Source organism: Mauremys reevesii, linkage group 5, assembly GCF_016161935.1.
Source record: "Mauremys reevesii isolate NIE-2019 linkage group 5, ASM1616193v1, whole genome shotgun sequence".
Classification (NCBI taxonomy): domain Eukaryota; kingdom Metazoa; phylum Chordata; order Testudines; family Geoemydidae; genus Mauremys; species Mauremys reevesii.
This window is the reverse complement of record NC_052627.1, coordinates 64,873,292-64,899,573: the sequence shown is the minus strand read 5'-3', so window position 1 is coordinate 64,899,573 and position 26,282 is coordinate 64,873,292. Positions and strand designations below refer to the sequence as shown.

Genomic DNA, 26,282 nt, shown 5'->3' with positions numbered 1-26,282 from the left:
CTTGGAAATTATGGGAACATGGAGTGAACCTACTGCATTTCAAGATCAGTGGAGATTACTTGCTAGTGCAGAAGATTAATTTGCAGTATTCTGTTTCTGTGGTTTATCTTGTAAACTTACTCAAATCTTTAAAAGCAATTCCTATTTGACTGTGTTGTGTGAAACTAATATAGACCATTTCTAACTTCTATGAGGAAGTTAAAATGAATTGCACTTGAATAGCTTGTTAAATAAATAATATTATCAATATTATATCTGTTTCAGATGGGAACTTTTATGTATGTTCAAGTGTATTGTATTAATTTTTTATGGATTCACAGTCTGCTGGGGAGTGTCCAAAATCTACATAATATATCTTATTTATAACTGACAGTTTATAGGTCACATGAAGGCATAGAAAACTATTGACCAGACAGCTGTGGAGTCTCATGTGGGTTGTTTAGTCCAGCAATTACATGAACATAAGCTACACTTTTGATAAGACATTGATATGCAAGGCTTTAACCTCCTGCTCTTTTAAGAATGGTGCCTCTTCAGGGGATATTAAAGCTTAGGTCCATTAGAGGCTTGTAACTGACCCAACTTTACTTTAGAAATACCAATACAGTGACACATCTACCTGTCTGAATAGAGAATGTGGTCAGCCCATCAAATTCAAATTTTGGGGACTACTTTCATTCTGAAGTCAACGTACTCACTCGGTTACACCAGTACAACCACTATAATTGTAACTGAGAGCAGAATTTAGCCTCAAGAGTCTTTGGCTGGTTTATTGTGCCTAAGTGTTGCAGGGAATCTTTTCAAACGGTGCATGATAATATTAAAATTCCATTGTGCTGTGCTACCTAGGTGAATTAACTGGATTAATAATGAAATTTCACCCGCAATACTTTACTTGTCTTTCTGGGTTTAAACCGGACTCTGACATAATTTAGAAATCTGTGTGTGATAGGTGTGAGGAGAGGATATTTTATCTAGCAGAAGTTACCCACAAAATGCTTCGGTGTTAATAGATAAAAGACCTAGTTAAAAGTTAGCTAGTTGCCTAATTAACAGGTACATTTCCTCCCCCACCCAATATACATACTTTGGAGGCTTACTGTGATAGCAGGGTAATAATATAGATTACATGTATAGATAGACCAGAGGGTCATTGATCACTATGCATATCTCTTTACCATCAGATCTGGGTCCAATATACAGTAAATTATCAGTTCTTGATATCAGAATGTCAGTGTTTTCATCTGCCACTAAAAATGCCCCTTACTTAGGCAATTCAAAACATCTGGGCTCTTTTATCTAATTCTTCCCTCCGCTGCACATGTGTGTTTCACTGGATTCAATGAGAGAGATGTAAGTATGCATCTGGGGAAACAATTGGCTCAGTAATTCTTTAAAATAGTACTGCACACCACTTTCCTCTCGATGTATTATTCAGACATAGCACTTACTAATAAACTGGTTTTCCCTTTTCTTTCGATGTTCTCAGGGAAAGAATGTTCTAAGAAGGTTGTGAGAGCTTTGCACCTTTTATTGATTGTTGGGTTTGATCCTGACTTCAATGCTCAGGATCAAGTCTTTATTTCTATAGATAACATTAACTCACATGTTTATTGTACCACAATTCTTATTTATTTTATGTATCAGAATTTTTTTAAAATATTTATTTATTTATTTATTTTCCTATTGCTTCCTTAGTACCTATAAGTTTGTTTACATTTTCAGGCTTTGGGACATACTTTAGTGTAGATTTAGAGTTGAGTTATTGTGAGCCTCATACTACCTTATTTGAAAAGTGTGGGATTCTTTCTCTTTCATTTTTTGCCATATGTGACCAGTAAGCACAAGTCAATGGCCTTCTTTTTAAAAACAAATCTATGAAGTGTTATACTTCAAAACATACTATTGTATAATACATAAACTTAAAATAATGTACACTGTTACTTCTTTTATGAAGGTCATTAGAAAATATGCTGTCATCTTCTAAATTCAAATTAAAACCTACAAAGCTATTTCCGGTGCTCCTTTTAAATATATTGTGGCCATTCAATAACAAATGAATTCCAGATCAAGACTGTGGGTGAAATCCTCACCCTGTTCAAGTTAATGAGTATTGTTCCATTGTATATATTAGAATAATTATGGTTAGTAGTATAAAGCAAAGAGTTGATAAAAAGGTCTTCTCTGCAAACTGAGAATGCGATCTTCCATTAGGAGAGAGAGCTTGTTTGTTTAATTCCGTGTATGAATGTTACTTCTGGCATATAGTGGATATCAGATATGCATTATATATATTATTTTCCTTTGTCCTGAAGAAGCTATTTAGTTGGCCTTTTGCTTTCAGGTATCAGAGTCAATTACATTACTAAAATCAAATTCCAAGCAAAGTCTCACTTCAGTCTCTACTTGCACAGCAGTATGCTGCACTATACATTGTTAAGTCTCCACACATACTTCAATAATTCAGAACAATTGTCAGTCTCTGATCTTCATCTTCTAATTCAGAAAGCAGAAATAATAATGATTTATAGACATTGGCTTCACACTACAACAATTCTATCCCTTCACGGGAGGGAGTCTCATAATTTTGTAATCTGTGTGCACGACCTAGTCTATAAAGAAGTCTCAAATTCTGAAAAATGTTACTTTATTTGAGGTTAGTGGTTATATAAGGAATTTGGATTTCCATGAACTTTTATCAGGTAATATCTAATGCCCACCCATAGTAGTAATTTCTTGGCATGTTGGGTAAAATTTTCATAAGCACCAAACCTTCAAAGTTACTTAGGTGTTTTTGAAAATTGTACCCATTAAAACCAGTCTGGCTAGTGAGTTCCTCCCATGTATGTTGAATACCAATGGAATGTAGAGATATATTAGAAGTATCACACATTAAAGACCACATGCAAACTTAAGTTGTACCCCCAAATGGGTATAACATAATGCAGCAAAAGGATCTGTCGCATCAATGCAAATTTCCATGGTTACATGCTCCCTCTTACATATATGGTCTCCAAAATGAAAATGCAGCTGCTTTCATTGCATTTACTTTAGGTAAATGACTTTATATTGTTTGGACCTTCCCCATTTACTGGAACAAGACCAATTTCCCATTTTACAAATTTGCCTAGTTTTAAAGTGATACTATGTGAAAGTAGAATGAATTATGTTACAAAAATAGATAGGATTAAAGAAATGCTGTCTGTACCTTTAAGGAAAGTCGCTGGAATGCTGGAGTCCAGGTGTCAGGAAAACAGACATTAACATAGAACAATTGCACCGTTTAAGGGCAATTGGTGAAGCATTAGCCTTAGATCGATAGGAGTTAGTAAGGAAGTAGGATATGCATGCTATGCCCCAGGTGAATTTTGCTGTTTTCCCCTTTGTCCCTTTGTTTGATTCCCGCTCTTATATCTGTATAAATAAGACTGTTTGGGTCTTGCATGGCCACTCACATTATCTGAATGTTATTGGCGGAGCGCTGCGCTAATAAAAACAGAGTGGTCTGACAAATTGTGAGTCTTGATTCTAACTTTGACAACTATCATATGCATTTAATGATTTTGAAATATTTTTGGAGCATCTGTTAAAGTTCTTTGTTTTTTTTTAAGGAAAAGGAAGCAACATTGTTCAGAGTGGGGGTGGGGAGATCATTGTTTGGATAATGGAACTGATCAACTGGTTGGGAGATATATTGCGTTTGTGAGGCTCCAGGTGGAGAAGAAAAATAAAGCTATAGAAAATACTAGGGGATAACTTTTATTTGGAGGGACTCATCATCCTGGGTAATTTAAAAACCAAATATAAAGAATATTTTCCCATTAATATGGACAAAATATGTGGATAAGTTGCAAGTATTTTGTACCTTTTAAGTTCTCAGTGTATAGCAAAATCAATTTAAAGAATGGCTTTCAGGGCAAAAGTTGCTTGGAAAAAAACAAACAAACTAGCAGATCCCTAACGGGGACTGTACCGAGGGCATTACTTCACAACCCTTCCCCTGTCCCTGCAGAAACCCCTCTGTAGGGGCTCCATAGGGATCCATATGTGAAGTCGGGAAGGGGGCAGACACATATAGGAGACAGTGGGGCCAATGGGTTGTGTTATCTCCATGTGTCATTACCCTGCCCTGTGGTAAATCTCCACCTAAATTAGTGTGGTTCTCCTCTGAAAAGCAGCTGTCTACAATGGCTTAATGGATAACCATGGTTATTTTTTCTTAATATTAACTAATTAACATGTGTTCAGTTTATGAGCAAATTTCCTAATTGCCAATCCTATGAACTAAGCCTGAAGTCTCAGAGTCAGGCTGGCTGGGTTTTTTTCCTTCTAATTCATCATCACCAGTAATAAAATACTTTAGGCCAAACTGTGTTGTCGTTTTCCCATTGCCTTTGTGTTATTCCCTTGGTGACACCTGTAGAAACCAATTGCCTTCAGGGGGTTGGCAGAGATGCAGTTTATTGAAACTTAAAAACCCAGTTGTGTTGATGCTCAGGAAAGGAAAGAACCCAAGTCTTAGCTGTATTTGTTCTATAGGACTAACAAGGCGATTGTAAAATAGTAATAAAAACATATTTTAATCATTGAAGTCAGCATGAGACTGAATGCACTCAGGGAGCATATATGTTGAGTACGAAGTTCTCAATTTTCATAGTAGAACATCAATTTTATGATATCTAAGGCAGTATTGCCTTTGACACTCCTCTTTTTTCCTCTCACTATGAGACCACTGGGGATATTGGCTGGCAGAGTCCAGCATGAATCTGGAGAGGGACTGGGAAAGAGTTACAAAGGGGCAGAGAGCCAGGAAAGAGTTTGTAGCATTTACCACTTTGGGAACTAAGGTCTTGTTCATTCTGGGAGTGAAAAGCAAACTCTAAAAACACCACTAAAAACATCTGTAGGGGGAGCCTGATGGAATTTGCAGAACCCCGCACTGGGTTATTCCAATTTTCTTGTGTTTATTATTATTGATGTTATGGGATAGTGAATATTGTATAGTCTACATGGCAGTTCTGTTTTTCTTTTTGTACGGTTATTTTTCCTATCAGCCTTTTTGATACAATTGTTTGTGGGTTTTTAATATCTATATAGTAAACCATTCCAGTGATATGAAATCTTATAGTAGATTTTTTTTAAAAGAAGACTTGTAAGAGTTGGCATAATTTAGAGTGAAAATATATCTTTTAAAAAGAGTAAATTATGCAAAGTTATTGGTTGCTCCTGATTGCAATTCATTTAGTGTATAATGACAACTGAATATATACCTAGTCATGATAATCAGATTAAATTGATTTAATCTCAGGCTGAACTATGTTTTACATTAGTCATGGATAATTACAGTCAGAAAGGCCATGTTCTCACCATTCATTTACATAATATGAGATCCAAAAGGATGCTTGTATGGATTAATTACATTTTCTTTAATTGTATTGAAGCTACTTCGAATCTGAACGTTTGCATGTGGTGTAAAACAGATCATTAACTCCTAAAAATGGCTAATTTTCTAATGCAATCAGTTTATCTGAATTGCTAGTTTTAGGAATACCAGATTTGATGTTATACTGTAAATGCGCACTGTATCCAGGTGTTTTTTTTTCACATCACTGATACTCAGCTTGAAGTCTACTTGACATATTAGGCTGCTATTCTTCCCTTGTGTGGGATCCATAGCTGCAATTTATCAGGTTATTTTCTGTGTGAGGAGAAAAGCCTTCACCCCTTCCACTGCTCTTTGCAGGCCTTGTAAAGAGTAAAGTGGTCTCTCATGCTCACTACCTGACATAAGTATCTAAACCGTCAGCATAGGTAGTAGTGGAGCAGAAAAATAAAGGCCTTGTTCTGTAGACAACAGAGGAATATTGTTATTTTATAAAACAATTGCCCTAGAGATACCATAGTAAAACCTGCACCAAAACCTTTCAGTCTTGCAGCCCTTTTCTGCTCTATTTAGCACTTTTTGGCTAATTTGCCAACATATTAGTAAAATTGTTTTGACGGTCTGATTTTGTAAATACTTTGAATGATCACTGTGGATCTCACATGTGGAGTAGAGATACTGTTTTCAAGGTTGCAAGTATAAGAGGGGTAGCCATGTTAGTCTGGATCTATAAAAAGCAACAAAGAGTCCTGTGGCACCTTATAGACTAACAGATGTATCGGAGCATAAGCTTCCGTGGGTGAATGCCCACTTCGTCAGACACATGTAATGGAAATTTCCAGAGGCAGGTATAAATATGCAAGCAAGAATCAGTCTAGAGATAACGAGGTTAGTTCAGTCAGGGAGAATGAGGACCTCTTCTAGCAGTTGAGGTGTGAACACCAAGGGAGGAGAAATTGCTTTTGTAGTTGGCTAGCCATTCACAGTCTTTGTTTAATCCTGAGCTGATGGTGTCAAATTTGCAAATGAACTGAAGCTCAGCGGTTTCTCTTTGAAGTCTGGTCCTGAAGTTTTTTTGCTGTAGGATGGCTACCTTTAAATCTGCTATTGTGTGTCCAGGGAGGTTGAAGTGTTCCTCTACAGGTTTTGGTATATTGCCAGGCCTAATATCTGACTTGTGTCCATTTATTCTTTTATGTAGGGACTGTCCAGTTTGGCCGATGTACATAGCAGAGGGGCATTGCTGGCACATGATGGCGTATATAACATTAGTGAATGTGCAGGTGAATGAACCGGTGATGTTGTGGCTGATATGGTTAGGTCCTGTGATGGCGTTGCTGGTGTAAATATGTGAGCAGAGTTGGCATCGAGGTTTGTTGCATGGATTGGTTCCTGAGTTAGAGTTACTATGCTGTGGTGGGTGGTTGCTGGGGAGAATATGCGTAAGGTTGGTGGGTTGTTTGTGGGTGAGGACTGGCCTGCCTCTCAAAGTCTGTGAAAGCAAGGGATCATTGTCCAGGATGGGTTGTAGGTCACTGATGATGTGCTGAAGAGGTTTAAGCTGAGGACTGTAGGTGATGGCCAGTGGAGTTCTGTTGGTTTCTTTCTTGGGCTTGTCTTGCAGCAGGAGGCTTCTGGGTATAGGTCTGGTTCTGTTGATTTGTTTCCTTATTTCCTCATGTGAGTATCATAGTTTTGAGAATGCTTGGTTAAGATCTCTTTTTGTTTTTTTTAAGGTTGGACAGTATGTATGCACTAGAGAAGCAAATGGGAGAAAAGGGGACAGATGATAGCATACAAAACAGTGGAGAATAAGAAAGAGAAAATCAGAGTGGGATAATTGGGCCAGAGTATGTGAGCAGTAAGGAATACAGAAGAGAAGTGTGGGGAAGAGAGGAGCAAATGAGGAAGAGAGACTAGAGAAATGGGTTGGTCTGAGAAAGAAGCAAAGAGCGAATGAGGGGAAGGAAGTGGCATCCTAATCTGGTGGGAAAAGTGGTTATTTTTCTTAATAGGAAGGTAGGTGAGAGAAGGGGAAAGAGCTAGTGAGAATAGAGTGTTTTGATTTTTTTAAATAGTGAATTCCTTTCTTGAAATATTCAGATGTCAATACTTTTAAGAACAAACATTACTCTTCATCCCTCAATTTGGTTCACAGCTGCCATTTAAAATGAAGTTTCTACACACAAGAGTAAAATTAGCTCCTCAAAAATTGGGCTATTAAGTAGGAAGTTAGTGTTAAAATATTCTACTGAGGCTCAGAGTTTAAAAAAAAAGAAAGACAATGAGGACCAACAATTGCAATTGACTGAGGGTTGGCTTAAATGCAGAATATTTAAATAAAGTAAGTGCATACAACAAATAATTCCTATAGGGCATGGGATAAATACATTATTTTCAAGCTTCTTGAAATTATAGTGAGAAGAGTAGTGGAATTTAAAAGTATTGCTAATTGGTCTTATGGTTACAATTTACTTAACAAAAGAACTGCAGACTATCTGCAGTATATTGTCATTAACTCTTCTTATGCTATGGTATATCATTGTTTCTTCATCAGCCACAGATTACATTTTCTAATTTTCTAACACTGGTATTCTAAAGTCTGCCTCTTTCAGAAACCTTAAACATCCTATTTGGCTGCAGGTATTCTCCCAATAGGACATTGCATTATAACTGGGTTCTCAGTTCTTATACAAAGTATGCAAACAGCCTTAAAATATTCAGAGGATACTGACTTGATAAAATCAGGGGATTTAAAGTAAAACAGTTCCCCATTCGTAGTAACCCTTATAGAGTAACCTACTCTGTGGATTGCAGAACTATGCTTTTTCATGTCACAATTCTCACCCATGCACATAACAAGACAATTCTTTCTACTAAGGTATGAAACAATTTATATTAGGTTCATAGGGCTCATAATATATTTTTTTTCTTTTCCTCAGGGCACGTTGATCAGGATGGCCCCTTTGGATCTTGTGAAAATAAATACTGCGGTCTAGGTAGGCACTGTGTTGTTAACAGAGAGATTGGCCAAGCTGAATGTGCATGCATGGAACACTGCAAATCGCACTACAAGCCTGTGTGTGGTTCTGATGGAGAATTCTATAAAAACCATTGTGAAGTGCACAGGGCTGCCTGCTTGAAAAAGCAAAAGGTTACCATCGTTCACAATGAAGACTGCTTCTTCAAAGGTAAGTGGTTGGACAAAGTCTGGAATACTGTTATGAGGTACATATTTTGAAGCAATTCAATTAAAGCACCAGTGAGATTGCACAGAGTGTATTGTGAAGAAGTGATGCAAAAAGTTGATTTGACAAGTATCTCACTCTAGAGATTTCTTGCAGCTGTTTTTTTCATTTTACTCAATATCCTCTGAAAACAGTTTGTGTAAACCTGGGTAGTCAAAGTGTGGTTCTGGGACCAATATACCCAAAGAGCTAGCTATACAAATGTAGCCGATGACCACGTTCATCATTAACATGGGGTGGTAGTCTCAACATGCAGTATAAATTCATGGCAGTGATGCCAAAATACAATCAAAGACTTGCATGGGGTTCCATGTGGGTGCAGGAGTCCCTCTGTGCAGAGTTGCTTGTAAATTGGAGGCCACACCAAATGCTGAGAGACGGCAGTTGGCAGCAGCAACATCTATCATATTAAAGATGAGAGTCATCAGAGCCTGCTCCATTTTATTCAACTGAAGTGCAGCTTTGAGGCTCCTAGAACACCACCAATACAGTCCTTGATTAAACAATGTTTGTATGTACCGATGTAAATGATGGAAGTGTTTTAATGTATTTTTTTTCTGAATTCTGCATTGTGTGGCTTTTTCTTGTTTAAAGCAGAGAGGAGCAGATGGCTTTTCAAGAAAAGCTTCTTTTTCAAGTGAGGCACTCTGAATGGCCTGATTAGGTTGAATGACTTTGTGTTCTTTTTGCAACTGACATTATTTTATTAACATTTTTGTGATAAGTTATGTTTATAAATACTTGCCCTGTATAGGTACGTGTGAACTGCTCAATGATCCAGCAACAAATATGAAAATAACCACTACATGAAGATGTCCACTAAAAACTCAGAAAAGAGAGTTCCATTAACATAAAACAATACAACTAGGCAACATCTAGGCACATTTTAAATAAAATAATAATTGTACATCATAGAGATTAAGAGAGACTCCAAGATTTTTAAGAGAAAGTGTGCATATATTTTAAATCAGTGAATTACTTGCAATGTGGTATACATTTATGCAAATATTACATCTTAAAATTTTCACTCCTGTGTTTTCCACTAACTTTAGTGTAAAAAGATGTATTAAATAACTGAAATTGTCCCAATAACTTTAGCTTCTTTGTGTTAATAAGCATGTAATGGCTAAAATGAGTACAGCACACTGCATCATGTACAATATAAAAAGCTGCTCTACATCATGTTTTTTTATCTTCCTGGGGAAAATGTTGCTTTCTAACTTTTAAAAAAGGAGATTGTGATCTCTTGGAGTTATGGACCAATTATCCATGCTTTGTCACCGCCAGATGAATTATTCCTGTGTGCCCTCAATGTGGTATCATTGAAGATCACTTAGAAGTTTCAGCTAGTTTAGAATGTGGTAACCAGTCCAGTCATTGCAGTGGTGTTTCTCACATGCAGAATATTATACCTACAGTCTATTTTAGAAGGTCTACAGGGAATTCTAGGGGAAATGCTGTCAGAAGTTTCACTGCACTTTTGTTGGCTTAGCTCCACAAGACTTGAGTGAATTCTGACTTCATTGAGGTTGCACAGGTGAGATTGGCAGCTTGACAAACATTGTTTTTCCATTACCTGTTTTTGTTAATTTCATTGGGGCATGTCATGTTCTTTTTTTTTATTTAAGTAGGAACTTTTGCACATGAATGGCACATGAATGGCATAATATGACCTCTAGTCATTGTAGTTCAAGAACAGTTGAAATTGTAGACATAGCTCTCTTTTAATTAATTTTAAAGGGTGGCCTGTTTTGTTTTCTGAATTTGTTTTTAAAGTCATTGAACATTTTCCCGCTCTGCAGCCCACCACCACATAGTAGTACAGTCACTTTCTAGTGCCTCTGTTACCACCATTATAACAGGAAGCAGGGTGCAGGAAGCTATGTTATATAGCAGCCAATTCAGAGAGAGAATGCAGAAAGGAAGATCTTGTAAGGAGAATGCATCATTTCTGAAAGGCTGAAGTTATGGGGGCTGGATTCCCACCCACCTTTCACATACTTTTGTGGAATAAGAGAGAGAAAGGGATTTCTTCCACCTGTAGTAGTTCTGCTTCACCGACCATATCATCTTACAGAATTTCCAGAATGTGCTCAGTAGGGCAATGCCCTTGACTCAGTCAGTAGACAAAAACTTAAGAGCTAAAGAAGTTTTCTTGCATGGAAGGACAAGAACTAACAGTCAGATCCTGAATAGATGATGTCTTTAGAGAAGAATTCCATAACCATCAGCTGCCCTTAGCTGGGCAGGGCCTCTGCAGTGACAGAGCCTAGATCCTCAAGCACAGAGGATCTGGTCTTAATCTACCACTGATTATAAATCATGTTTAATTATTTTGAAACTAAATGCAGATAACACTCCTGTGTTATCACAGATAGGGTTTACTCATAGAGATTTATTATTTTTTTAAGTAGGAAATAACTTTTTTTAACTGTTTCCATTCAAGATCCAATACAACAGCATCTATTGTCATTGGCATCATAGATGCATTTCAAATGATGCTTTAATATAAATATTTCAATTTCTGTGTCATGCTTAATCATTCAGTTTTCAGACTAGACAAGCATTTACTTCATCATTTTCCTATAACTTTATAACTGATCTAATCCATACAGTTGTTTCTAACAAGCACAATTTTTTCCAACCCTGACACAGGGTCAGTCTGTTAGAAAACAAAATTTACTTGCTTGAGGTTTAAATTTAAAGCTTCAAACAGAAATTGAATGTAAATCCTAAAACAAAATCATTGAGAATGATCCTTTTTATAAGGAACACAGCTACATAGCCACTTGCCATTCACTGAGTAGAGAATGAAAATCACACAAGCAAATGCTCTGTGCACCTCAATTAGCATCACAAACAGTAACAGCTTAGTAGCTATAATTGTTAAAATAATGCAATGTATATTTGAATAATTTTCAAATTGATCTTGAAGAACTTCAGAGCTCTGGCTTAGTGATGTGGAAATTGCCCTTTGAACAGAGTGGTGTGTTATATGTGAGGTTGAGGGAGTGACGCATTGGACCCCCCAAAAACCCCTTTTGGTTTATGTTTGGAAACTTCCATTGAAATCACAGAGAATTGTTTGTCTTGTCTGAGGTCAGTATGTTGCCCTGTAGACAGAAGAAATAACATTCTGTACTAATACCTGAAATACCTTTGAAATATGTATGTAGGGACTGTGAGCTTTTGAGGAGATGGAGGCAGTCCCTCTGCTTATGTTATGATGCAATGCAGATCTTCAGATATCCACATCTTTCTTGTTTATAATATAAATTATTTGTCTCTAAAGCAGTTAGACACATTTTTGTATTGGCCCCAGTGGCAAGCTGTCAGTCTGTGTGGGTATGCTAAGTGAACTGAGAGCAGCAGAAGCAGCAGATCAGTTGTTCTCCTCTCTCCAGTGTCTTTGATAAAGAATGTTCTGATATGGCCATGGGAAGACTCATTGGACCACTGTCCTCTGCCACCTTCCTTTCCAACCACAAATGAAACCTTATGTGTCTCCTGGGCATTGGACTGCACTAATTTCAAATAGTAATCAAATAGTAATCAAAGGAGAAGGGATAAATTGTTTCCTTTTCTTTCTCTGCTGATTGAGTTCTTAGGCAAACAGCACACTCTATAACATAAATCAGATGCATCAAGATAATAGAAATTCTAAACCAAAACTAATTTCTTCCCTTTTGCATAATAATTTTCTCACCAGTTTTTACTAGCATTGTTGTATAGCCATTGGACACACAACAACAATTCAGCAGCATAGCCTTACACTAAGGGTTTTGTTAGATGTTGATCTGTATGCCTTCTGAGGTTTGGGGACAAATGTACTCTGCTGGGAAACTAACCTCTATATGAAACATATCATATTCCTCATCAGTATCTTCTGAGCCAGAGTTACTCAGCTGCAGAGTCAAGTATCCCCAGTCAATGAATACAATATACAGCTACCACTGTCAGAAATGTGATCAACCTTTTACCATATGTGGATGTTTAAAACTGCTATTAATGATATCAAGCCTAAAATATGCTGAGCAATTAGGAGAATGTTTGAAAGACCTGGTCTGTGCCCCACAGAGCTTACATTCTAAGAACATACCAAGAAGTGATTACGGTCAGTAGGAGAGTAAGGAGATGGGAGGACAAGTGTTTGTATAAATTAGATCATAGGGTTGGCTTGATTTGTTTTGCATACTACATGGTGATTATATGTGATAACATTTTAGTTTGCAGTTTCCGGACAATTACTTTTAAAGCTTTTTTTTGAAGATAAGAGGAAAAAAAGATGATGGAGGGTGGGAAGAGAAGTAAGGAAAAGAGAGGCTGATGACCGACATGAAGAACTGAGTTAGATTAGGGAAAGGGCGTCATGCCTGGTGAACTGAAGTGGACAATATAAGACAAAATGAGAAGTTGAAAATCATCTTTCTGATGTCAGCAGGCTGAGCTTGTGAACTCTGTTGTGCTCCTACTGCCTGTTTGGCTGGCTGGCTGAAAGGACTTTTTGGGCGTAGAGACCACATATAGGCCACCCTCGATGATGTCCCTGGTCTCAGGCCATGTGCTTTGTGCCCCAGAATTGCTTTTGACTGGTGCAGTGGGAGAACTGAGAAATGGCTGGCTGACTGCACTATTTGAGGCAGAAGAGGAGGATGATAATAATAAATAACCCCCCGCTATCTGTTGCCAGCCTACCTTTAATAACCCCCAGTGGGTGGTGATTTCAGTTGATTAGAACTGCTCTACTCTGTGCTTCTGCCAGCATCTTTGCAGCATGTATTCTCAGCTAGAGCTAATGGCTGTCTGGCAAGTTTAGAAGGCTAGAATTGTTCTTTCACTTGGGAACTGGACTTCTTTTATGCGTGGGACAATGGACTGTGTGATTGAGCAGTGATGTCATCAAACGCTACAATTGATGTGTAACACACAGTAGACGGCGAGTCCAAAACTGGACATCAAAGAGACTTTAGTTAAAGTTTTTCCTCTTTTGTCACATGCACTGCATTGTGCGTTGGCCTCACTAAATCCATGTCAGTAACTTTGATAAAGTTTTATTTAAATGGTAGACTGGAAACACTAGGTATTTCTTTTTCACTTATGTTGAATTGCTACTGGCAAGATTCTTTGTTTTATTTTATTATTTTGCTGAGATAATTTTTCTACCTGCAACACTTACTGAATTTCATGTCTGTCTGTCTTTTCTGGACATTTCTAGCCTGTAGTTTTACTCAGCTTAAATTTTGTGCATTGGGTTTGAAGGTATTGTATTTTATTTCATGGTTGCTAGGGATGGTTGCTGTTCTATTAGCAGGTTTGGAAACAAAATAGTGACAGGGTGGCATCAAGAAGATACTTTTTTTTTTTGTAAGTCAAAAGCATTTCATTCACTGCAACACATGATTTATAAATACTCTGGTAGCTCATAATCTCTAGCATAGTGATATTCAACCTGTGGTTCGCAGGTCCTTGGGGGGTCCGGCTATATGTATGGGGTGTGTGTGTGTGTGTGTGTGTGTGTGTGTGTGTGACCTTGACATTCACAGTTTGTGGAATGGGAGGAAGAGGAAGCAGGAAGGAGGCTGTGTCTGCCATGTGCTTGTTTGTGCTCCTCTGCAATTGCACAAATGTAACTGGGAACAGTACAAGACTCTTTTTGTAGGGAGCTCACCTGTGTCTCCACTCTTATTCCAGATTCATAGTGCTGTAATGCAGATAGGCTTTATAAACTTGGATGGTGGCCAGCCTAGGGGCAGGTAAATGTGGGAACAGGTGTAGAATTGAGCACAGCAATGGTGAAACTCTCTAAGATATGCCTCCTCCATGGGGACTGCAGTGAGAGGCAGAGTTGAGGGGAAGTTAACTAAGTATGCAAATATTGTATAAATACCAATATAAATATTATGCATTTTAGATCTCTGCAAATGTATATAGGACCAGTGAGACTCCTTCCTCTTTCCCCACTGCTAGCCACGCCCAGAGGGACTTTCCAGTTTTGTCTTCCCCCCTCCCCCCAAACAGCCCTGGAAGTCTTCACTGCTCTTGTCCCCTCTGAGACCTAAGGACCTCTCATTTTCCTCTGAGGCCCCTTCCTTCTCCTCTTGTTCATGCTGTGGCCCCTTTTATAGATGTTATTTTCTTTCTGTATCATGTGTGATGCAAAGTGAAAGGAAAAACAGGCACAGATATCAGGCCTGTCACATACTGTGGCTGACACACCTGTTTCAATAACATAAACTAGGCTGACTGCTACTTGATGGACCCTTCTTCAGGTAACCAAGGTCACAAAGAAATTATTCCTACGTGTAACCTGGAATGTTTGATCAACAGGGAAGGGAGGTGTAAGGAATAAGGCAGCTAATACACCTGCATATTTGCCCATTCTGCCTCACAGGGAAGTAGCTGCTGGCCAGTTGAAAGCATGAGTCAACAGGCAGAAGGCTGGGGCAGGACAGCTGTGCTGTGGCTTCCTGATTAGTGCTCCCTCCTACTCCTCATGAACACTCTAGGATACTTGGGTTACCCACCCACTCAAAAAAAAATCCTTGAATTTAAACTTTGTGGACCCTGTCACAGAGCCTGGATCGATGAATCCATGACTCCTGGCTTAATTAACCTCAGATTTTAGGCAAGAAAACTAATTTTGCCATATTGTCTGAAATAAATGTATGTAGAGAGACCTGTAACAATAAAATAAAATAAAATCTATTCTATTTGAGCTATTGTAGTAAGCATAATGTGGACTGAGCTTGTAAACTACCCACAGCTGGCTGGCAAAAAGATCTATAGCACTGCAAACATGAGACAAGAAGAGAAAGAGGGATGGTGGTGTAACTCCATTTGCAAATGATGATTAGGAGAGACTGTTGGCAACACCTGAACAAGTGAAGGATAGTGGAAACAATACTTTGAGAGTATCTTAGGCCTTGTCTACACTAGCAAGTTTTGTCACCAAAACTGCCATTTGTTGACCCAAAAAGTGAGTGCGTACACACTGCAACACGACTTTTGTTGGGGAAAATGCCCAGTCTTGGTGACAAAATACATCCACCCTCATGAGAGACTTATGTCTTTTTCCTCTATATTGTTGTTGACAAAGTTGAACAGTAGACACCACACTTCATTTCATCGCTTTAATTGGCCTCCAGGAGGTATCCCACAATGCCCAACCTGACTTCTCTGGTCAGCAGTTTGAACTCCACTGCCCTGCAGCCAGGTAAACAACCATTCGCCCCTCCACATTAGAAGCCCCAGGAATTTTTGAAATTCCATTTCCTCTTTGCTCGGTGTGCAGAGGCCTCATTGCATCTTCCCAGGTGACCATGGCAGGTTATGGTTATCTTGAGCCGTAGGAATTGAGATACCTACAGGCACATTTCTTGAGGCTTCTGCAAAAAGGGCTATGATCAGGACATGCTGCAGTGCAGAGCAAAGATAAAAGAGCTGAGGCAGGCATACCATAAAGTGAGGAAGGCAAACAGTCGCTCCAGTGCTGCACCTAAGACCTGCTGGTTCTATAAAGAGCTGGATGCTATCCTTGGTGGTGACCTCACCTCCATCATGAAGAGCCCCGTGGACACTTCGGAGGGCACGGAGGTGGCGGAAAGTGGACCTAACACGGAGGACGATGTTTTGGATGAAGAGGTGGAGTTAGATGAAGATGTGCAGTTGCCCAGTGGGGCAGGCAGTCAGGAACTGTTCTCCACTCCAGAAGTAGCTAGCCAGTTTCAGCAGTCACTCTTCGGGGAGCAAGAAGCAGGAGATCAGATGCCTGGTAAGTGGCTATGGCTTGTGTAGTGTGGAGGTGGGTTCAGGGCATAGAAATGTGGGAGGCTGGCTGTATTTCTGTACGTTGGACATTTCTCTGTGTAGCTAATTGGTACGGCGGAACAGGGTGCACACCGAGATGCACGCCGAGATCTCACGGGAATTTTCCAGAGAGATCTCCAGGAAAGCAATCCTCTGCCGAAGGTTCCATGGCAGAGCAGCTTTGTTCCTTCCCCCTTTGTAGGAGACTTTCCGGCACCATTTGGTAATCACTTGTGCAGGGACCAAAGCGGCACTCAGGTGAGCAGACTAGGGAGCAGGGTGGAAGCCACAAGTGCGGAGTAGATGTACCCTCACTTCCCTGCTTACACTTAGCAGTGAGATATCTACTACAATGGCCCCTGCCTGTGGAAAAATGAGGGAGAATTTTATAATTTTTTCCCTAGTCAGCTGCACCGCAACCCTTGTAGAGGGCTCTTTTCCCCCATGCAGAGCACCCCACCCCACCTCCTAGCCTTCTTCAGTTAGGAACTTCATGATTAACTGCACTGCCATCTGCAATGTCTTCATGATAGTTAACAGAACATAGGAGAGCAGTGCAGGATCCATCCTTCTCACAAAGATTCCAAGGTGCACAGCAAAGGTGAGCCGTTGAAAAAATGCCATGAAAGCTGGAAGCCCATGGAGTGCTGCGACAGAAAACAATGCATCATGGGACATTTAGCACTGTCCCAAGATGTGCTGTGATCCGCACCATCATTTCACAACACCTAGCAACAGAAGGACTGTGGGATATGTACCCACAGTGCATTGCTCACACTGTCCATGATTATGCCCCTATTGTGGACATGATCTGTCAACAGAGGGAGCAAGTGTGGATACAAAACTGCAATTTTTATTGTGTTGACACAAACTGGTAGTGTAGACAAGGCATTAAATTCGGCAGACTCCTTTAGGGTGGCGTTTCCAACTTGTGATCCTAATGTGGTGCCTGAGTCTGATATAACAGAAGTAAAGGAGAGAAATACATTCCAGGAAATGAAGACTGGTAAGGCAGTGGGACCTGATGAAGGAGTGACAGATCTGGTGAAAGTCTTGGGCAACAGAGGTATAAAGTGGATGAGCAGAGTCGTTAAAGTTGTATGGCAAGGTAAGAGAATTCCTGAAGACTGGTCCAAGTTTATCCTGGTCTCATACATAAGGTAAGTACCCATGAATGTGGAAGGTATTGAGGGATAAAGCTTTTGTTCCATGAGATGAAGGTACTGGAATGGATCCTGAGTGCTAGTGTTAGGAGAATGGTGAAACCCATCCTCAAACAATGACAGTTTGGGTTAGGAAAGGATGGGGAGCCACAGACAGCACGTTTGTAATTCATCAAGGGGTAGAGACTGACTATTCTACCAGCAGGATAGCTTCCTGGCTTTTATAGACTTAAAAAAGACATATGATAAAGGGGATAGAAGGATGCTTGTACCAGTGCTGGGGAAATATGGAGCATCTGAGGAGTCAATAACTGTGGTGTATACCCTATATAGATCACCTAAAACAGTGATCTGAACAAGTCTCTTTGAAGTGAAAGTTGGACTGTGCCAAAGGTTGGCCCTAAATTGCTGTGCTATTTATCATATTGATGGGCTATGTCAGCAGAAAGACCCCAGTGGGAAAAGGTGAGAACCTGCTATATGCAGACAACCTAGTAATAAGGGCATCCTCAAAAGAAAATCTAGAGGAAATAATAAACTAGTAGTATGACCAGCTGAGCAGGCATGGGATGAAAATGAGCATGCGTAAGACTGGGTAAGTAAATGGAGCCACAGTGTGACTGGACATAATGATTAATGTGAGAATAAGCCAGACTCACCAGTTCAAGTACTTTCGTGGCCAGGACATGGAAGATGGTGAACTTTCTGTGAGATACCGTCCAGATTTGAGGGTGTTGGAAGAGTGCGGAATGACATCTCGGGTATGCCATTGAGACTAAAAGAGAAACTGTATAATAGAATAATGGTGTACCCTGTAGTATGGTGCAGAAGCATAGGCAATAGAGATCACAGGTTCAACACCTACAGTATTTGAAATGAGATGTCTTTGTGCCACAAGAGGAGTTGCAGGAAGAGACGGGATTGGAAATGTAAATATTAGGATGAAAGTCAGTCTTTGGCTGTGGCTGACAAAATCCAGTAAGCACTGACTTTGCTGATTTGGATGAATACAGAGGATGAATTAAAGACACCTGGTCATGATAGCATGACAGGAGAGGGTGGTAGAAAAGAGATGCCGAGGAAAGCTGAAGAAGGGTGGATTGCACCAAAGAAAATCATAAATGGATTTTAAGGCCCCATCAAACAGACAAAGGTAGGGGATGCTTGCATGATGACCCAACCCCAGTTGATGGGATAATAAGAAGAAGTAAACATAATGTAACCTGTTTAAAACAATGACAAATCAGCAGAATGAAGTAACTGTATTCTTCAACTGGTTTATATTGCAGATGTTTGGTGCAAACAATCTGACCAAGGCATCTTATCTCTGCTTGATGCCACAGGTTATACCTGTAAGAAGTGCCTCCAAGGTTTTAAATTCTGGATTAGTATGAAGTCAGTCACTGTAGCTGCAACAAACAGTACAGAAGTTAGATTGTCTGAACCCTAATGGATAGGAAAGGATCTACATTAGTACTGGAATCTGGATATTTCTACAACTAATCTCTCAGCAACTGGTAAAAGAGGTCTTTTTAAAATGAGTAATGGTCACATCCATTTAGTCTTAGGTGCTAGCAGATGTAGTTTGTAGATAAATAAGTTTAAAGCTGTGTTTTTGGTTTTTAGAATATAGGATAATTTAAACTGTGGTTTGTGTAAGATTCTTTATTCACCTATTAATGTATCATGTTTTAGATTTTAACAAGCAATATTCATCCAGGCTGGTGTTAATGTTTATAAATAATTAGATGGAACATGACAATATTGGGGTTTTTTGGACTTTATTTTATTGTATAATTATGTAGCTTGATTAATCAAGTGCACTTGTTTAAGTTTCAGCTGCTGTATACGTCACTTAAGAAAAATATCTGTTGGACTGATATCTATATAAAACACCTTGGTCTGCTCCAAATAAAACTCTGCTTTCACTCCATTTAACATCTGCACCAACATTTAACTTCTGCACCCACCACCAATATCTATTATCCACAATCCTACTCAGTTCACTTCCTCAGAGAGAGCCTGGAAAATAGGCCTCCCCAACATGCTCTGAAGGCCAACACATATCTGGACACTGAACCAAGTATCAGAGTTGAAAATTTCTCTGCTACCAATACTATCCCATTAAAACCAGAGAGCTGTTGGCAGGGATTACTTCAGTTGCATTATGCATTGTTTCATGTTTTGAAAAAGGCTTTATATGTAGCTGTTGTAGAGCACAATGTAGTAATCCATTTGCAACCTGACAAAGGCATGGATAACTGAAGTGAGATTTTTGTCTGAAAGAACAGGGTATTAGAAGACCCTGTCCCTCCTTGTAAAATGATTTAGCAAGATTCATGAGCTTTATCACGTCATGGGTTTAATTTCAAGTGGTGATACTGTATCTGCATGAATAGTTTCACTAATGCTTAAAAACACCTACATACATGTCAAGTGCAATAACAGTAATTCTCCAAAAATAGTATAGTTTGACTTCCCTGATATATTGTGAGGAAACAAGATCTTTCTTTTGTAGAAAGAGATGCACATCTTGTTGGTTCTGTTCTGAAGATTATATAATATTTACCATGTGCAGTAGCTAGAACATATATAACATTATTTATAAATTGATCTACAAGGTACTAGATTTTTAAAAAAAGATGAAATTCCCTTTCCCCATTCTCTTCCCATCCTAAATATAACAAATGTAATCAAACCCTATGTGAAGAGTTCTGGGTGAGTTAGAATCCAACTTCCTTCTCTGTACAAGGAACAGAGAGGAGCTGTGTTGCAGTAGCAAAACATAATTGGGGGTAATTGGGACACGGGATCCATGATAGTGGAGATCCGGGAGCCCAATCCTTAGCTCTCCCTATATATTAGCCAATTCAGGGTCACTGTAGAGCCACCTTTCACAGCACCAGTGGTGTAGAGCCCGCTGAGTGATTGCTCCACCCACCTCCCGCAACCTGCTTGAAAGGCAGAGCAGGACTGATGTGGTACATGGGACTTCAACACCTGGGCAACTTTCATTTAAAACAAAATGATTAAAAAGTGAAAACAAACACTTTGTTTAGTGTTTTAAAATAAATATCAGCACTCTTTACTTTGAGGGAGTTTCTCCTAACACAGGAAAATCATAGGCAAGAGTGGCCAACAATGTATCAACATTCTGCCTGCTCTGTCAACTTCAGCACTTTGTCAGGTGTAACTCCTGGTATAGGTTTTTATCAAAACTGTTACTTTTAATCAGAGACAATGTGGGATAGTGAAAAGGGATAGTAAATCAAATTAAAATTGAACTATCCAATCATAAATTTACATGCAACAGAGTTCAGAATAACAACAAAGCATTTAACTGATGCACATCAGCTAATACAAGGCAAACAACATGGTTTCTTTAGTTTTAATTAAAGTCATGCCAGAATTATCATCAAATCTGAGGAACTATGTCTGATTAATATAACATATTTTTGGCCTTTAAAGATCTTAACAGTTGGATACATTTCCACATTTACATGACATATTGGCATAATAGCTGTAACTCAGAGTTAGCTGGTATATGACATAGCAGTAGATAAAGCAACAGCTTCTTTCATTAATAATAGAGTAAATTGGCATATAAACACACACACAAATTGTCAGGGCTGAGTAAGAGGTACTTAATAACAGTCAGGAAAGCAAATTTGGACTGGATAGAGCATATGGATTACAAGCATGTCTTGTGTGGTTTTCCATGCTCTTCCCATTTACATGCTATCATGACAACCCTAAGGTGTTCACAACATCATGTGTGGCACATCTGGTTTAAGATTTCAGAGCTGAGAGACAGCCTTTTCCTTAGTTTTCTTTTTTTATATACTTGAAGACTATTAGAAGATTTTTGATGGAAAGGGACCCTTGAAAAGTCACTTCCCCCCCTTCCTGCTTATTTATTACTTCTCCCATCCTTGGTCCCCACTTTTGCAGTTTAAAATGCCTCCAGCTGACAAGGCTGCATGGAATTAGCTCTGGAAGTTGGCACTGCTGTTCAGAATATTGATCAGTTTGGGCTACTCTCTCTCTCCACTTTTTGCAGCTAGATTGTCTGGCCTGCCAAGGGCAGAAATGTTTTGTTGATTTTTTTTATTTTTTTTTAGGGAAAAAAAAGAGGAAAAAAACAGTGAGAGAGAAGAAAACCTCTCTCTCTTTTTTTAATAGCAAGTAGTTTGATTTCAGGAGAGTAACAATAGGACTTGGAAGGTGTGATATTATCAGGAATAATTCAGACTAGTTACTAGTTAATTTGCTTACTGCAGTTGGTTAACATGCTGTAAGAGTTGAATGTGGTTTTGCTCATGGTTGTTGGGAGTAACAGGGTTTTAGTAATCTGATATAAACTCCATGTATTTCTCAGTTCAAATGGTTAACATCCACTGACAGTTTAGTGGCCTGTAACCTTCCTTTCCTCCCTCCTCAGCTCCACTGGTTGGCATATGCAAGGCTAAAGATATGGCTCTGACTGCTACACACCCCTTCCTTTCCACTCTTCACCTACTTGATCAGAGCGAAGAGTATCAGGTGTACAGTCCCATTGTCTCTCTCCCATTCCAGAGCCATTCAAACATGGTCACACAGGAAGTGATAGGTGATGTGCAGCAGTGATGGATCAGGATATAATGCAGTGGGTCTCAAACTTTTTTTTTTACTGGCGACCCCTTTCACATTGCAAGTCTCTGAGTGTAACCCCCTAATAAATTAAACACACTTTTTAATATATTTAACACCATTATAAATGCTGGAGGTAAGCGGGGTTTGGGTGGAGGTTGACAGCTCGCGACCCCCCATGTAATGACATCACAACCCCCTGAGGGGTCCTGACCCCCAGTTTGCGAACCCCTGGTATAAAGTAACTAAAAGTTAACGGTTAGTGACCATCTTCAAAAACTCATAGAGAATGGGTGAAGTCCAAAAGGACTGGAGAAGAGCAAACATAGTACCTATCTTTAAAAGGAGAAACAAAGAGGACATAAGGAATTATAGACTAGTCAGCCTAACTTCAATAGCTGGAAAAATAGTGGAACAAATGATTAAACAATCAATTTGTAAGGACCTCAAGGATAATAGGATAATAAGGAATTGCCAGCATGGATTTGTCTAGAACAAATTATGCCAAATCAACCTAATTTCCTTCTTTGATGGGGTTACTGGCCTAGTGGATGGGGGGGAAGCAGTAGATGTGATAATCTTGATTGTAGTAAGGCTTTTGACACAGTCCCCCATTTCATTCTCATAAGAAAGCTAGTGAAATGTGGTGTATGTGAAATTGCTATAAGGTGAATGCATAACTGGTTGTAAGCCCGTACTGAAAGAGTAGCTCTCAATGGTTCACTGTCAAATTGAGATGATGTCTCTAATGGGGTCCTGCAGGGACCTGTCTTGGATATGGTACTATTCGACATTTACTTGAAAGATTTGGATAGTGGAGTGGAGATTACACTTATAAAATCTGGTGAGGACACCAAGCTGGGATGGGTTGCAAACACTTTGGGGGATAGAATTGGAATTCAAAATGACCTTGACAAATTGCAGAATTGGTTTAAAATAAACAAGGTACACTACATTAATGCACACTAGTGAACTTTTAGCATAGGGATGGCTGAATGGGGCATGTAGACTTATATCAAGGTTTGAGCTTACTCACTCAGAGTTTAGGTTAGAAAGGTAGGGAGGGCAGATTCATATTTGAAGCCACTCTGTAATAATTTATTAATACTATATGTTGGTCTGGTTATTGGGTAACTCATTAGAGGACTGTCGGGGGTGGAGGGACAGGGAAGGAGGAAAAAATCTCTTTAAGATAGGTAAGGCTCCGCAGGATGTAGGTGAAGGCACAAGGCCTGACATCTAAGGAGACTGCACTCAAAGAGACCACAACAGGACAGAGGTGTAGCTAATTCTGGAACAATGACAAAAGGCTCTGAATAAGGCAAGGATAATAACTTGAAGTGGTAGAGAAAGCAGATCGAGGGGAGAGAGTCAAATTTAACACTTTAAAGATCATCATCTTTATAGAACTATCTCTCTTCTTTTTACTTTCTAACCATAATCTAGAAACAAAAGAAACTAAACTACTGAAGGACTAAACTGTTCTCTGATATCCATACATGTTTCCTACTGAAGTCAATATGAGTTGGCCACATGACTCTGATGGCAGAAATTGTTTTTAAGAAATTCTTTCCAGGAACAACAAAACAGGTTTGTTAGCCTCAAAATTAATTTAGTCCTTTTTTTTGCTGGGATCTGAACCTGCTTCCATTGAAATCAATGGCAAAACTCCCATTAACTTCAATGGCAGCAGAAGTAAGCCACAAAGAGAGAGAGACGGAGATTGATTTTCTTATTTTATAAAGAAACTCATTTTCCAGAAAAGTGGTTATTTGAGATTGGAAAACATTTCTATGGCCAATTGTCCTAGAAAATGTGCTTTCTTTATACTTGAAGTGAATATTAAATTAAACTCATAACAAATTGGGCAAATACACACTAATTAGATTCACTGGTTTTCTGTCTGTCTGTAATGATAACATTGATTTAATTTAAAACTGTTAGAAGCAAATAAAAGAAACAAATGAAAACATATTACAACAAAACCAGGCTAAAATGTCATCCCATGACATAAGCTAAAGTACAAGCATACAAATACTTTCATTTGTAATGGACAGGGTTTGCAATTTTTGCATTTATCTTTATTTGGTTGTGTTACAATTAAGTTCTGAACTGTATACTGGCTGAAAAGTTTGTCTCCCTGAGGGCTGGAGCAGATGGTTGAAATATTTAGAGACCAGGACTGCTGAATCTGTGAGAGAAGAAAAAATGCATTCACTGGGAAAAACTGCTGATGTCAACCTAAAGCAATAGGGTTCTTAGCAGTGCTCTCTAAGGGATTATTGCTGAGGCTGCCAATAACCATATACTACACTGAAGCCTTTGTTTTTCTACTTGTTTTAATAGTAATGTTATAGCTATTTAGTAATGTTATATTTGTGTAGACTAGAAAAAGCAAAAGTACTGAGTGTTTAGTATCTGTGAATAAGAAATTAAAGCATTTTCACTCTCCATGTTCTAGGAAATTCCACTGTGCAAGGAAGACACAAAGAACTTAGCATTTTCCCAAACATCTCTTTGATAAGTTTAAAATGAAGTCCCTTAAACACAGAGAGAACTCCAATTGCATTGCTGTTAAGAATCTGGAATTTGCTTCTGCTTATATAATAGTTTTCCCACAAGAAATTGAGACAAAAAAACTGGGAAAAAATTAAATGGCAAGTTTGATATATTGATAGGAACATATGAAAGTGAGGAAATACCTTTCCAGTGCTAAATACTAATTATGGTTAAGAAGTTTCTTTCATTAGCACTCCTAAATTTAAAACAACTGCTGAATGGATCATTTCTTTGTTATTTGCCCATTTCAGTTTCTCTTTGATAAAGGTCCTTGCCATTCAAATGGAACATAAAGATTTTATTGGTCCCTAATGATGCAAACTACAGCTGTACAATCATCATTTAAAAATCTGAGCTCTGTATGCTCTTAGATCTGCTGTCACTTTATCACAATTGTAGAAGCATCTTTAAGTGTATTTGCTTAAGCAGCTGGTGAATGGCCACACTGGGAATACATCTATCTTTTTTACTGTATGATGAAGTTTTAAAGCAGAAATTTTAGCTATGGGGGTAGAAAAACACAGTCTTGTATAATCAACTGTATATAAAAGAACTGGTATAAGACCCTAAAGCTTCTAATACTAGTGTGTAGGAAATGGTATAGATTTCATAAATCAGGATTTGTGACCTAAAATTGCATTCCCTTATATTGTGGATTTAAGGAATCTAAAGATTGTTTTTCTTAATTGTTTTTGTAACTGTTTTTAGAACAAATATTTGATTTAAAAATCACACCCAGGCATCCTTCCAGAATGTTAACTAAAACAAAACAAGTGGTAAGGATTTCTGACAAAAGGCTTAAGGTAAGGAGGTAGCCAGGCAATGGCATCATTCACTGGAAAGGCCTGATTTCAGGCTTGATACAAATACCAGTGACTTTAATACACTTTAGATCAGGCCCTTAAGGGGAGAAAATCATTAGGAGTATCATACAGGTAAAAAGCAAGAGCTAGGGGAAGATCCATAGGACATTAGATGGAAGGCTTGGGAGGTATACTGGGAGAGATTACAGCTGGATGAAAAAATGTTGGCAACTTTTTTTCTGTCAAAACCAAAAAGTTTAATGAAAATGTGCCAGTATTAATTAACTTTCTGATGGGAAGATTATTCAGGTCCAGGATGGACTCATAAAGAGAGAGCACAAGGCCACCTTAAAATAGCTAATAGCCTGGTAGTGTGAGAGACCTTGGTATGCCTGATTTGGAGCAAGGACTTGAACTGAAGTCTGTTCCAAACTAGCACACTAATGAGCAGGCTATGGGGTCAATCTCTACTTGGACCAATGGATATTTAATGATTCATACAAAGGGCAAAACAGCTCCAATAGTAGAAACTGACCTTTATAATCCAGTTGCTACAGCACTGACTTGAGGCATGGGTCCAAGTCCCTGATCTACCAGATTTGGACAAACCCAAGATCTTTTGACCATTTTATGAAAACAGAGAAATAACACCCACCACCACCTCTCACACACAAGGCTATTGGCTATTCTA

General features: G+C 38.8%; 1 protein-coding gene across 6 annotated transcripts in view; it reads left to right on the top strand.

Annotated features, from left to right (window-relative positions):
- FSTL5 (follistatin like 5) overlaps window positions 1-26,282 on the top strand; it is an 879,952-nt gene that overhangs the window by 500,253 nt on the left and 353,417 nt on the right. For 4 of the 6 annotated variants that reach the window (XM_039541912.1, XM_039541911.1, XM_039541913.1 and 1 more), the window contains one exon: window positions 8,326-8,574. In XM_039541912.1, the coding sequence (XP_039397846.1) occupies window positions 8,326-8,574 (249 nt within the window). The remainder of the gene's footprint in view (window positions 1-8,325; window positions 8,575-26,282) is intronic. The other 2 variants (XM_039541914.1, XM_039541915.1) reach the window with 1 other exon arrangement.